Source organism: Python bivittatus, unplaced genomic scaffold (assembly GCF_059951505.1).
Source record: "Python bivittatus isolate LINGU-HERP-01145 unplaced genomic scaffold, Pbiv_v1 ctg000080_np1212, whole genome shotgun sequence".
NCBI classification, from domain to species: domain Eukaryota; kingdom Metazoa; phylum Chordata; class Lepidosauria; order Squamata; family Pythonidae; genus Python; species Python bivittatus.
The window spans coordinates 58,095,748-58,109,424 of NW_028277035.1; the positions used below are offsets into that span (position 1 = coordinate 58,095,748).

The 13,677-nt window shown below is 37.7% G+C and overlaps 1 protein-coding gene across 1 annotated transcript in view; it reads left to right on the plus strand.

Annotated features, from left to right (window-relative positions):
• The window catches only part of CACNA1D (calcium voltage-gated channel subunit alpha1 D), a 242,030-nt gene that overhangs the window by 184,658 nt on the left and 43,695 nt on the right, over positions 1-13,677 (plus strand). Inside the window, 4 exon segments of the mRNA XM_088134184.1 lie at positions 3,120-3,248; positions 6,997-7,062; positions 9,699-9,790; positions 12,577-12,730. Of these exon segments, the coding sequence (XP_087990310.1) occupies positions 3,120-3,248; positions 6,997-7,062; positions 9,699-9,790; positions 12,577-12,730 (441 nt within the window).

The following is a 13,677-nucleotide window of genomic DNA, read 5'->3' on the forward strand; positions in this document are numbered from 1 at the left end:
ATTTTAGGAAATCCATTGCCGTTTAGCAGCTACAGCCTACTTGTGAAAACAGGATGTAGCACTAGCAGTGTCAACTGATACAAGCTATTTCATTAGAACTCAAATTGATATCAGTTGTTATCTGTAAAGCCAAATATGGAGATCAGATAATAGCATTTACCCTTAAACAATAAATACCATGTTTGTGATATCACAATACTCTCCCCAGCAGTAGCAGACTAATACTTTATAGTTTAAAGGGGAAGAGATGGATGATACAGGGCAGGGGCAAGTAATCATTCCTCCTTTACACAAGAGAACAAACTTATTGTATTCCTAAACACCTCTCATGCCTTTTGCCTAGACATGCAAGAAATGTGTCTTATTTGTTTTGTTTCTAAAAATAGGCTTGTAAGGGTTCTTAAAATCCACATAAAAGGACATTTCAGCACATTGACCTCCAGAGCTATAGGCTGTGATGTTAATATACATAATATATACAAATGCAAAAAAGTTGTGAAAGAGTCATGGGAGACAGATATTTAGACATTCAAATAAAGTCCAGGATAGAGCTCTTCTTCTGTCCACATACTTTAGGTGCATTCATTCCTTTAAAGACGTAGTAAAAGGAGAGCCATATTAACCTACGGTAGCCAGAAATCAGAAGGAGACAGCTCACAAAAGCTTAAATAAAATTTGTTAGTCTGAAAAGGTGCTACCAGACTCCTCCTGATCATCCCTTGGCAGGAAAAGAAAGGTTGTGTAATCTCCACTGTACATAATAAGACTACCCTGAGTAAACATGCATTTATATTTAGATTATTTGTCTAAAAACCCCCCGAATGATCAAACACTTGAAGTAAGCAAAATATTCCATGCTAGTCTTTCGCTTGCCTGTGGGGTATGCCAAACAGTTTTCAGTGGACATACAGTATCTTTACCACCCATGCAATTAACTTGACCTGTGCCTCTCCAGCCTGTATCTAATTGTGTCTTCAGTGCAAGATATCACATTTGCTCTCATTAAGTAATGGTAGAGCAACAGTGAACTCTCTCTCTCCTAAGAAAGTTGGAAAAGCTGTCCTATATCAAGTCAAAGACATTATCTAATCCAGTATTCTGCTGCTGCCCCCAGGAACCAACCAAATGTTCAGGGAAACTCAAAAGCAGGATATTAAAACAACCCCTTATGTCAGCTGTTCCCAAGCAGGTGGTAATTTGAGATACATAGAGAGTGAAAAGCCCTCATGGGTAGTAGGCACTATTAGCCTTACCATCCCAGAATGTAACTGCCAGCAGTGCATCTGAGTATACTATGGAAATATGCTGCTTATATTTCATAATGATTTTGTGACCAATACTCATCTGATAATACATGTAAAGATTTTTATACAAACTGTGTATTTCTTGCCCCCTTGTTGTTGCATAAGTGGTTTTTCCTCTCTCCTCTTTAAAAATATGATGGTACAACTAGTAAAACCAAAGATTTTTCAAAATCGCTCAGCCCCATATTGTCTCTTAAGAGAGGAAATTATTAACAGACCTTCACCTGAACTTTCATTTATCTTGCTGTTGAGCATAGAACAGCATTTACTGCTCTCTCCAATGTTCTTGTAGGATAGGATGGGTTAACCTACTCCAACTTCATACCCTGCAGATGTACCCAAATCACAGTGTGCATGATTCCCAGATGGAATTTGAAGATTTGCAGTTCTATCACATCTAGAGGGTGGAAAGGCAGGGATAGACTGCAAAACGGGGACTTATCCAAAGTTGCTAAGCATTTGGATCCCTGTACTATGAGAAGATCAGAAGAATGCTGAAAACTGAAGCATAACTTTTTAAACCATTATTTATTGTCACATCTAAATTCAGGTGTGCCTTTAAAGCTACCAACACAATGTTGTTTTGCCCACACAGAGTGCCAAGTATTAATCTCAGACCACACCCCTACCTGTAAAATAACCATTCAATGGAATATCCACAGCCAACAAGTAACTTAATATCCTTTTGTCAAACTCTGTTCTGTTATGAAGCATTATGATAACCAAAACAATAGTATTAGAGTTCAGATATCAAATGCAAAACAACTAGTTTCAAATACTTCTGTGTTTTATAGTAAAAAGGACAATAATTTATATAGAGAGACGCCATTCTTTTCTGTTTTTCTTTGTTCCTCTCTTTACAATTTCTTATCTTCAGAAAAAATTGCCAGTGTTACTTCTATAATATCAGCTCCAATTCAATTATGGGTTGCAACCCACCAATGAAGACTAATGGATTGGTGGAGCTTTTCCTACCTGGGGGGCTTCCAGATGCATTGGGACTCTGCAAATTACCACACATGTGGTAAGAAATTTGGAGGCTGTAATCCCAACGGATATGGAAGGCATTATTTGGGGGAAGGATGATTTAGAGGGAAGCCTATTATGATCTTCAATCTTAGTATGGTCAGATCATTCAATAATAATGCAGTCTATCCTACCACAGTGAAACATAGCATTTTGCACAGTTTTGTCAGTAATGTAAATAACTATGTTAAAAAGAACTTTTCTGTTTTTTTTCTTAATCAGCATCACATTATCAAACGTTAATTTGAATTCTTCCCCCCCCCCTTTTTATTGTCAAGTTGAATTATTTTTCAGCATCTTTACTTTGATTTTAATATATAATGTTCTTAATTTTTTAAAGCCAAAGCCAACTGAAACTGTCACAACTGATGAATCTGGGGTAAGATAGTAAACTAACCCCAGTGATTGTATCTCTACTTAAGTTTATTCTTTTTACCATTCTTTTCTCCACTGGTTTTTCTGTATTTGTTCTCCTAGAAAAATGTATGCAGTGATTTGGATTTGTTGTCAGTGTACCTATCAAGCTGTACTACAGACAAATTCAACTTGACCCTATTAACAATGTGGAAAGCTTGGAAATGCATGTGATGTGTGAAGCATTTCTACAGATTCTATGTACTAGCATGTAATTTTTTCCTGTCATATCTTGCTTATAAAGTTGAAAAGGACCCAGAAACACATATTCAGATCTTACCTCTTTCACCTTTGCATTTGTTATTGTTTTTCTTTTCCTGAATTGTTTGTGTTCTGTCTTTTACATGGTTTGATTTCTGTATAATACCCTTATAGAACAGTGAAGACAGTGCTAGAATCTCCATCACATTTTTCCGTCTATTCCGAGTTATGAGATTGGTGAAGCTCCTCAGCAGGGGAGAAGGAATACGAACTTTATTGTGGACATTTATTAAATCATTTCAGGTATGTGTAACATTTAAAATCATAGCTTCTATTGGAGTCAAAATACAATGTAGTACGAATTGTACAGGGATCCAGAAGAAACTATAGTCAATGGTCATGTGTAATATCAGAAGGTTCAATATCTCTGTCTGTCTTGGTGTATACAGTATATGTATGTGTCTGTGTGTATGCATACATATACATGCATATCTATATTTGCATCATAATGATTGGGATATATATTTGCATTATCAGTACCTGCAAGGATCTGATTATGTGTATGGATCTGAATAATCATTATCTACATAGCATTTAAATTGTGTCCATTGCTTTGCAGTTCTGATTAATGTTTACAACAACCTTGTGAGGCATGTCTTCTGGGTGCCCATGATTACAGACTGGGCATAATAACCTGGTTTGTAGCTGTTGCTGTTACTCCAACTATGCTAATTCTTCATTCAGATTTCCTGCCATCATATTCCCGAATTGTTCAACAGGATGGAAATTACTAATTAAAACAATTAGTAATTTTGGGATACTAGTTTCAGAAGCGTTTATTAATCATAAAGTGTAATCCTATATATGTTGTTTTAAAATTAGATGCATTGAGTTTAAAGAACTGTATTTCCAAGTAGGCCTTGGGATAGTGAATCACTGAGGGCAATGATTTGTACAAACTCCCCCTCACCACCACCTCATGCATGTAAGATACAGAGAAAAGTTCTCATAGTGACTTTTTTCTTGATTGTTATGCAACATGAAGAATAGATATAAATTCTGACCTAGCTGAGGAAGGCCACCCCCACCCTCATACACATATCTGACTCCTGGTAAACATCACATCCTTCCTGCATTTATCCAATTAATAACTTTTAAAAGGAAAGCAAGGTATAAACTGTTCATAAAGTATATTGAGAAGTTTGACTCTGTCTTCAGTTTGAGCTGACAAAAAATTCTTTACATCTAAAGAAAATTTAATGTGATTAGTGGCCATAACTTAATGTGACTTCAGTTCTCCAATCTCACTTAATGTTTGATTGTGGGAAAGTGGAAATAATCTGCCATCTCTAACATAAATATAGTTTCAAAGTGCCCTCCCCCCCAATTAATGTGACTGCTAGCAGTTTGTACAGTATAACTGCACAGTTAGAGGTTTTTAATGTCTTTGGGAGCAGGAAGTGGTTGGTTGATTGATACTTTCCAGTTTGCATATAATTAAATAATACATTCTCATTCTCTGAAATTTTATTTATTTATTTATTTATTTATTTTATTTATTGGACTTGTCCCCGCCCATCTCCCCACAATGGGGGACTCTGGGTGGCTTACATCAAATTAAAATCATAAATATATGATTAAAAGTTTTTAAAAAGTTATTAAAAAGCCGCACTTACAGAAATAAAAAAGAGATTAAAAGAAATACACTGGTAACAGTTTCTAAAATACCTGGTAATTACTTTTTAAGAATTCACCGAAAGGCATAACCCAGTGGTAGCCAGGTACAAATAAGATCTGTACTTCTGCACATTTCAACATTGAATATTTCAACTAATATAGCTGGAATTACAGGCTTCCCTTCCTGAAGTGTCCTCTTTCCTAAATACTACAGAACCATATTGTATAGCCACCTGGATGAAAAAACATTAAGCATGTCTGTCTTTTGAACACAAAGAAGGAATAAATCATCCTCTCCAAACAATATTTAAGGAGTGAATGAGGAACTTCAACTTAAGTTCATGGCTCAGCCACAGATAAGCTCAAAGCATGTTGGCTGTGGGTGTTATGAATTTTAAATTTTGTAGATCACCTTGAGTCTTTTTTTATTTAGCAGCCATACACATTCTAAAAAATTCAGACCAAGTAGCTTAAATCAGTATGTTTTCTCAAGGATATAACTTGCAGTTTAGTAGATCAATGTATTTTGGCTGAACTGATTGGATAGGTAGTTTTCAGTCAGTCAATCTTTATTGATTAGCCTTCTGGCCATTTCAATTTCATAAAAACAATCTAATACCATATTAAATATAAAATCCAATATACAGTTAAAATTATAATTATAAAACCAGGAACTGTCTTAACTCAGTTCATCATCTTTACAATTTATGACATTGGTTGCTCTAAAGTCCTCTCTAATTTTTATCGCCTTATTAATGAACTTAGTGATACTCCTAACCACATGTTGATTGTAGCCTGACAATAATCGGTCCAATATAAAATCACAGGATATATAAGGTCTAACTGTAATATACTGCTTTATATACTTCTGTCTTATTTGTTCATACAGAAGACATTCAAAGATTATATGGACTAAATTTTCCACTCTACTTTTACCACAAAAACAAAGTCTCTCCTGATATGGTATGCCTGCATACCGGCCCGTTACTTCCTGAGTTTCCAGCTGGTTAAATCTTAATCGTGTAAAGATTTTGCGATACATTAAGGGAGTTGGGACTGTCAAATACTTTTCTATACCAAAAATAGTCTTATTTCTGGCTAAGCCAACCGACTTCGTAGCAGATAAGATTTCAATATCTTGTTGAGCACTGATATCTTGTGCTCTTTGTCTAATGATTTTAACTGCCTGGTCTCCAAGGGGTTGAAGTAAAAGGGGGGAGAGGCCCATAGTTGTTATAGCTTTATACAAAAGTCCAACCCAATTGGTGATCTCGGGAGCTGACAATTGTTCTAAGAAGCATTGTTTTGGCAGTCTAAACTCCTCCATCTCAATCAATCGTCTCCAATATTTTACTACTTTTAATAGGGCAGATACACTTAATGAGAAAATACCTGTTTCTGCCCTAACGGCGCTGGCTGGAACCATTGGTCCAACCAGAAGAATTCTTCTTAAAAATTTGTTTTGTGGTATTTCTAAGGACGGGGTTACCAAAGAACCCCAAATTCCAGCTACATAGGTTAATAATGGGATGATCTTGGCGGATAGGTAGTTCAAGTCTATTTGGGAACAGCCATGGACATTTGTTTGCAGTACATTTTCTGTGAGTTTGTCAAGTGAGTGAGACAATGACTTTCCAATCCACTATGTTTTGCTTGCTTGAATCCCACCTTTGCCAATTCTTGGAGAACTTGTGAACAAGTGATAAAGATATGTAGAGGTCACAGTGTGTAATGCCCAGCCTTATAGGTAACAACACTGGAAAATACATTTCCACTATACACCTTAGATCAGAAATGAGCAAACCTCAGATTTACAGCATCTACTTTGTGTTTTATGAAATAGTTGGGACATGGTTATGAACCTTGAGATCCACTTACTGGAACCAACTACAAAATAATAGCTCTGGCAGACAGGCACACATCACTAGGAGCTAAGAAACAGATTCTATGTTCTTAATCCAGAAATTTCACAACTGCTTTCCCACAAAATTTGACTACTGGGTTTTAATCAACTGTATTTTGCGACAAAAAAATATTTTAATTGTTGCTATTATTAAGAAAATCTGCTGTAACCTATTACAAATTGTTCAAAATCTGCCAGTAGATTCCAGTCTACACTCTGATTATCTCTGCTTTAAGCTGAGTCACCATCCAAAAGAGCAGGCAACACTGAACTAAGCTGACAAATGAGCATAATTTAGCACCACATAGTTTCATGTGTTGATAGCATTTTAAATAGCTGTAGAGCTTTCCCTGCTACTCGTAGTATATTTCTGTACAGTGGAAATTAAAAATAGAAAAATGTATAAAGCCCATGCATAACAGCTTCAAAAAGAGATGCAAGTTATTATTTTAAAACTTTTTTTCATTTTAGGCTCTACCATATGTTGCTCTTCTGATAGCTATGTTGTTTTTCATCTATGCGGTTATTGGAATGCAGGTAATTAAAAAACGTTTTTTTCCCTGATGGAGAAATGTATGATGAAAGCCAGTTATTGAACACGTAGAAGAACAAACTGTGCTGAAGAACACTTGTGGGGAGGGGGCATGACACTCTCTTGCCAATCTGTGTTAGAATATTTACTTACATGGAGAATGTGCTGATTTGGTGCTAACACTTTCATTAAGACTCCTGGGCAAACTTAGCAGTTATAGGATAAGTTTTTTTTTTTAATACCTCCACTGAATTGGGGCCAATGCTATTTAATTCATTCATAAATGACATGGAATTGGTATGGACAGTGAAGTCGGTATATTACAACACATTATTCTGGATGATGAAAGCTTGTAAAGAGGCAATAACATGGCAATTGACATAGTGATAGGTACACCAATTAAACAGTTAGTGATTAATTAAAGCATGATAACAGTGAAAGAGAAAAATTACATGTTATGAATTAGGATTGAAGATAGCACAACACACTATGTAAATATAAATAGGATCTTTCTTTAAATATCACCTATTACAGAGTTAGAAAAGATGCAGAAAAATATAATACTGTAAACTTTTTGAAGGACTAAACTAACTTCTCCTTAACAAAAGGCAGAAACATTTGGCACTTTTTAGTTCAGAGGCTGGGGAAAATGAAGCTCACGAGAGTGTATAAAAGCTATAAGTAAGTCCTCAAAGATTGCTTGGTGGGGTGAGAATTTCAGTCCACTGTTTTATTTTCCATTACTTTTTCTCCATCTTATTTCAGTTTCCTTTCCTACTTCTTACAACTGTACTACTTTCCTTCACTCAGTCTCGCTCGAGGCCTGCTTGTCATAGTACAAAGATGCCCCACAAACCATTTTTAGGGATATTTCTTCACAATATAGGCCACAACTAAACAGCTGCTTTGCTGTGCTCCCCTCCTGTCAGGAAATCATGCCATTATAAAACTTGCTGCCTCCATAATATATGCCTGCCAGTGTAGAGAGTAAGGAAGATGTCCTTGATGGAGATATGTAGGAACTGTTACCTTGGCCAAAGAATTAAGTCCAGAATGTCCAGATAATGTTTGGAATTAGCTCAGGCAGATGCCTCCTTAATTCTAAACTATAAGGAGGAGGAAGCCGTTTTGGCCTTCCTGTGGAGTTGATTTCCTGTTCTGGTCTACCTAGTGGGGCTAGTACTATGCACCAGAATGAGTCTGTGTTATGCTGCTGTCTGTATATCATATTAAGACTCAAATTCCAGTCCAACCCAACATCATCCATCCAGTGAAATGCCTCCTCCAGTCGGCATGCACAGTGTTCTGGTGACTACTCCATGCACTCATCAACTGATTAATTACTGTTAAAAAATCTTAAAGCTGTGGGTCAACTACTTGATTACAATGTGGCAGCAAAGAGTTAAAATTTAATCTCTTGGCTGCTTGCTAATAAACCAATGGGTTGGCAGCATGATGAAACAAACAAAGCCACCCCTACAAAGCTGAAACTCAGCATCTTGAGGACCAATATTAGGGAAGCATCCACTTTCAGAGCATAGCACCTTAAGCTGTCCTTAGGCTGCCTCAGCTGTGATATGACACTGGGATACAGGCAGAGGCATGAAGATGTGCTTGGGAAATGGTTGATGGGCTGTCTTTTCACCAGGGCAATGAGGGTGTGTGGTTTTCTTATAGATTCCTTCTCATTGCCAGCCTGTTTAAGCCAGTCTAAGGTATTCTTTTGTGAATGTAAGTGGGGAGGGAGGTTTGTACAACTAACCAGAAACTACTGTACTCCAAGATGAGAGAAAGTTCTGGAATGGGAAGTTCCTGATGAAGAAATAGGAAGGATGGAAATACTCCCCCTTCCTGCTCAGTGTTAGGGGGAAGGAGAGGTAGAGAGGTCTGAATGAGAGTATAGATGACATCAGCTGCAATGGAAGAAGAAATAGAAATTCCTTCTCCTCACTTCTTACTATCTTCAGTTAGGCAAGAGGGATGGAGAGGCCTAAAAGGGGGAGGGTTCTCAGCTCCAGCTGATGGAAATGGAAATGGAAATGCCCTCCAGCCAGCCACAGCCAGGAGGGAATAAGAGACGTGGCACAGAAGGGGAGGAGAAAATAGAGAAGGAGGTGGTGCAAAGGCCGAATGTGGCAAGGTGGCAACCAGTGTTTTGCACACTAGAGAAAACCATTATGTAAATATGTCTAAGCTGCCCAAGCATCAGTTAACTAAGAAAGATGGGAAGAAAACATCTAGATAAATCTTTTAACTGGAGCAGAGACCTATATAAAGGCACTGACTTCTTTACCCTGCAGAGGGCAAATTATCTATATTTATATAGCTTCATTTTTGTCTGCAATAGAGTTTAATCCAGTTGAATCATATCTAGAAGTCTTCTGCTGAATAAAATATTCCTGAATAAGGGATTAAGCACCTGGAGAGCTGGGATTTACTCCCAACCTCTCATGTGAAACCTGACAATTATGTCTAATGGTCAATGTGCCAGTAAATTCTAATTATTGGGGTTCAAAAATAGGGAAGGGCTCATCATTACAAGCATCCCAGAATCATCTGACTCAACACTGCAGAAAACCAATGGTTGGGCTTATCAGAACTGCAAAAGGTTACAGTGGGTAAGCTGTTACTTCTCTTTCAGGTATTTGGCAAAGTTGCTCTGAAAGATGGCAGTCAAATTAACAGGAACAACAACTTTCAAACCTTTCCCCAAGCGGTGCTGCTTCTCTTCCGGTAGAGTTGGTTTGTTTATTGTTACTGGTGTAGAATTCAAAATGTGTGGAGGGTTTTTGTGGTAGGTTGTGATAAAACTCTTCCTTATACTTAGCATAAGTAACTAATCTCCTATTCCTTCAAAGGTATAGATAATTTATAGGTTATAAACAAGTGAAATATTTAGTGTATCTTAATCTAAGATGGGACATCAGGTGAATCATTCTGATGCTTCTGCTGGAATTTCTGAGTAATCCACATATGTTTAGTCTGCCCAATAAGTTAAAAGCAATGGAGAAGAAACTAGAATATAAGAAATGCCATATTCTTGTTTGTTTCTTGGTTCACTACTATTTGGTGATTTTTAATGAGATATGATTTTTCAGATTTCCGATGCTTTACTTTAAAAGAAGTGAAAATATCCACCTTAACTTCTACTACATTATAAACAGCCTGAAACTATTGTCATGTTTTCTACTTTGCAGAAAGCAGAAAAGGCCAGTCCATGGGTAGATATATTTTATGTGGTCATCAGTGGCTAACAGAAAAAGAGAAAGGATTGGCAGGAGATACCCTGCAGTGACTTCCAATTAATATGTTGATTGCCAAAGGTCAATGTGAGAACTTGTAATTGAATATGAGTAGAAATCGCATGAGAGCTAAAAGGCAATTTGAGTAGCTTAATCATGTTCTGTCCACATTTCCTCCCTTACTGTCCCAAATAACATGATGGTACGGTTAGGTATTTCGGTGTTGAGATTATACATTCAGTAGCTGCTGTATCCCTGTACTGTCCAATGGGGTGGCAAGGAACATCGTCAACAAATTAAAAGCTGGGACATTCATAGGAAAAGCAGGGAAGAAAGCCTGTGTATAGGTCATACTGTACAATTAGAAAATATATAAGCTAGTTAAGCAGCTGACTAAAGTTCAGACTAAGAACATTTGATCAGAGTTTCTCTACACAGGTTGCCAGGGGCTGGGTGTAGTGGCATAGGAGAGCAAATGATGAAACCTACATTATGACAACACAACACAAACCATGTGACTTACATATCTGCACCCAATGTTGGGATGCAAATACAATTTTTTTTCATCCACACATTTTTTCCCAGATACCTATGCAAAGGAAGACTGTAGCTAATACTCTCTTGAAATTGGCTTTATTTATTTAAGAAAAATGGTATGGCTATCTGTCTTGTGTATGAATTCTGGGTGACTGACAACAATCAACAAATGCAATAGAATAAAACCTCTATAAATCAAATAAAAAACAGAATTAAAATATTCATAACACAGTAGTCAAGCACCATATAACAGGCTCAACCACATAAACCACACTTACATTGGGCTCATCTAACTTCCTGGCCCAACACCTGGGGGAAAAGCCAAGCCATCACAATCTTCTGGAAGGCCAGGAGGGTGGGAGCCCTGCAGATCTCAGCAGGAGACTGTTCCGTAGGGTAGGTGCCATAATAGAGAAGGCACAAGTCCTCACTCCAACAAATGACATTATTTAATAGAAGGGACTTAGAGCACACCTGCCCCGTCCTATCTGGTAGGGAGCAACAGAGATGATCTTGAAGAAACTGTTCAGAGACAGTTACAACATGTGCAAAAACATGTTTAAATTTGTGAAACAAGGAAAGCATTAGGAAGAGGCTCAGCCTGGCTCTACCCTGACTCCCTGAAGTATAAGAGGGAAGGAAGGAAAAACATAGGCTTTCAAGATTCTGTTAAATAGCCTATCTCAATAAAGCATAGTTCTAGTCATCTTGTGGAGTTAGTTTCCTGATCTGATCAACCTCAAAGAACTGACAGATGAGCAGGGACCATCAGAGACAGACAGTCCTGCAAGTATCCTGTCCCTGTCCCATGCAGGGCTTTAAATGTGATAACCAGCATCCTGAATTGCTCACAGAAGCATGCTGGGAGCGAGTGCAGCTTTTGCCCAAGGCTTTTATGCATAGGCAACAGAAGACTCCATCCAAATTCAATTGGTGTTTACTAAATGTTGGAAAACAAGATCTCCTGAGAAGAAATTATTGGCTCCCAACTAAATCTGTACTTGTAAGAAGTTTGGCCTTGAAGATTTGCATTTTTGCATCACTCTGGTCATTGTCCCACAATATTATTCTTGTGGTTTGGGGTTGTGGAATGTTTTCAGGGACAGGGTAGAAGTTGCTTCTGTCCCAGAATTCCTGACTCTTTCTGAGGCTGCAGGAGAGACATTGCCCTCAGGCTTCATGAACTCCCCTTCTAGCCCTTCTTCCTTCTCTTTGTCTGACAGAGATTCACACAATGGATTCATGGCAGTTCTTTGCTTTTGCTTGCCATAAGTAGCCTGCACTGGTGCAGGGAATGGATTCATGGATTGCTTGTAAGCAGGAACTTAGGAGAGCTAGGATACTTCTCGCACTGTGTCGTTCTCAGTGGTTACCTAATGATATAGTGTAATAGAAGTTTTGTATGTTCTTGTACTTCTGGGCTGCTTATTATTCATGTAACCCCTAAATGTATGTGGGCTGAAACACAACAAAATAATTGCTAAAAAAAAACAAAAATAAACAAACCTGCATAGTACCTTTAATAGTGATAAAATCAGTGCAGCTATACTTTCAAGATTTTTCACTGGAAGCAGTACATGAAGGTTGAATATATTTTTCAATAAACAATATAACATGACATCTCCTTACTGTCCCCTCACCTACATTGCCTGGGACCATTATTAGGAAACAGTAGCAGTAATGTTCTGGTGGAAACAGTATTATTTGCCTCATTTTATCTTCCTTTCTTCCACATTAAAGGTGTGCCACAGGAGAGGCTTGGCAAGAGATTATGTTGGCTTGCATGCCAGGAAAACGTTGTGACCCAGAATCTGATTTTAACCCTGGAGAAACATGTGGAAGCAATTTTGCCATTATTTATTTCATCAGTTTCTATATGTTGTGTGCTTTTTTGGTGAGTCTAGAAAATAAAATTTCTGAATGGATAAAATTTAAGCAGGCAAATGCACTAAAGATTAATTTTATTAATCCAAAAAGCACTTTGGTTTGGTTTGGTTTGGTTTAGTTTTTCCTTTCCTTTCCTTTCCTTTCCTTTCCTTTCCTTTCCTTTCCTTTCCTTTCCTTTCCTTTCCTTTCCTTTCCTTTCCTTTCCTTTCCTTTCCTTTCCTTTCCTTTCCTTTCCTTTCCTTTCCTTTCTGCTATTACTTATATGGTGCTCCATTTTCAGAGACTTTGAATGCTTGCAGTATTAATATCAGATGAAAAACAAAATTCAATTAATACAATTATTATCCATCAGTCCAATGTATCACCATTCAAGATAACATGCTCTTATTTTTCCCCAAAAGGCTTTCTGAAAGGCAATGTTTTTATGGCTCTCCAAAAATATAGTAAGGAGAAGGTGATATGAATATCTGGGGGTAAACTGTTTGTTCCAAAGGAGGGGGCCATCAATGAGAAGGCTCAAGTCAGGATCCCTGAAGAGGACATTCCCTCATTGGTGGGACTCTCAGCAGGCCCTCTGTCCCAGATCTTACTGGACTGGCAGATTCAAGAAGAAGGCAGTCATGGGTATATCCAGGCCTTGAGGTATATAAAGGTTAAGGATAACAACCAACACTTTGAATTGTACCTGGAAGCTAACTGGTAGTCAGTGAAGTTCCTATAGTATTGGTGTTACATGAGCAAAGCTCAGTGCTCCCATAAATAGGCTGCTGCATGTTACACCAGTTTAAATGTCTGGATAGTCTTCAGGGGCAGCCCCATACAGAACACATTGCAATAATCCAGCTGCAAGGTGCTAAGGATGTGAGTGACTGAGAGGAAAGCCTCTGGATCCAGAAAGAACCACAACTATTTGTGCCTACAGCCTCTACCTGCTATTCAGTCAAAAACCATGAG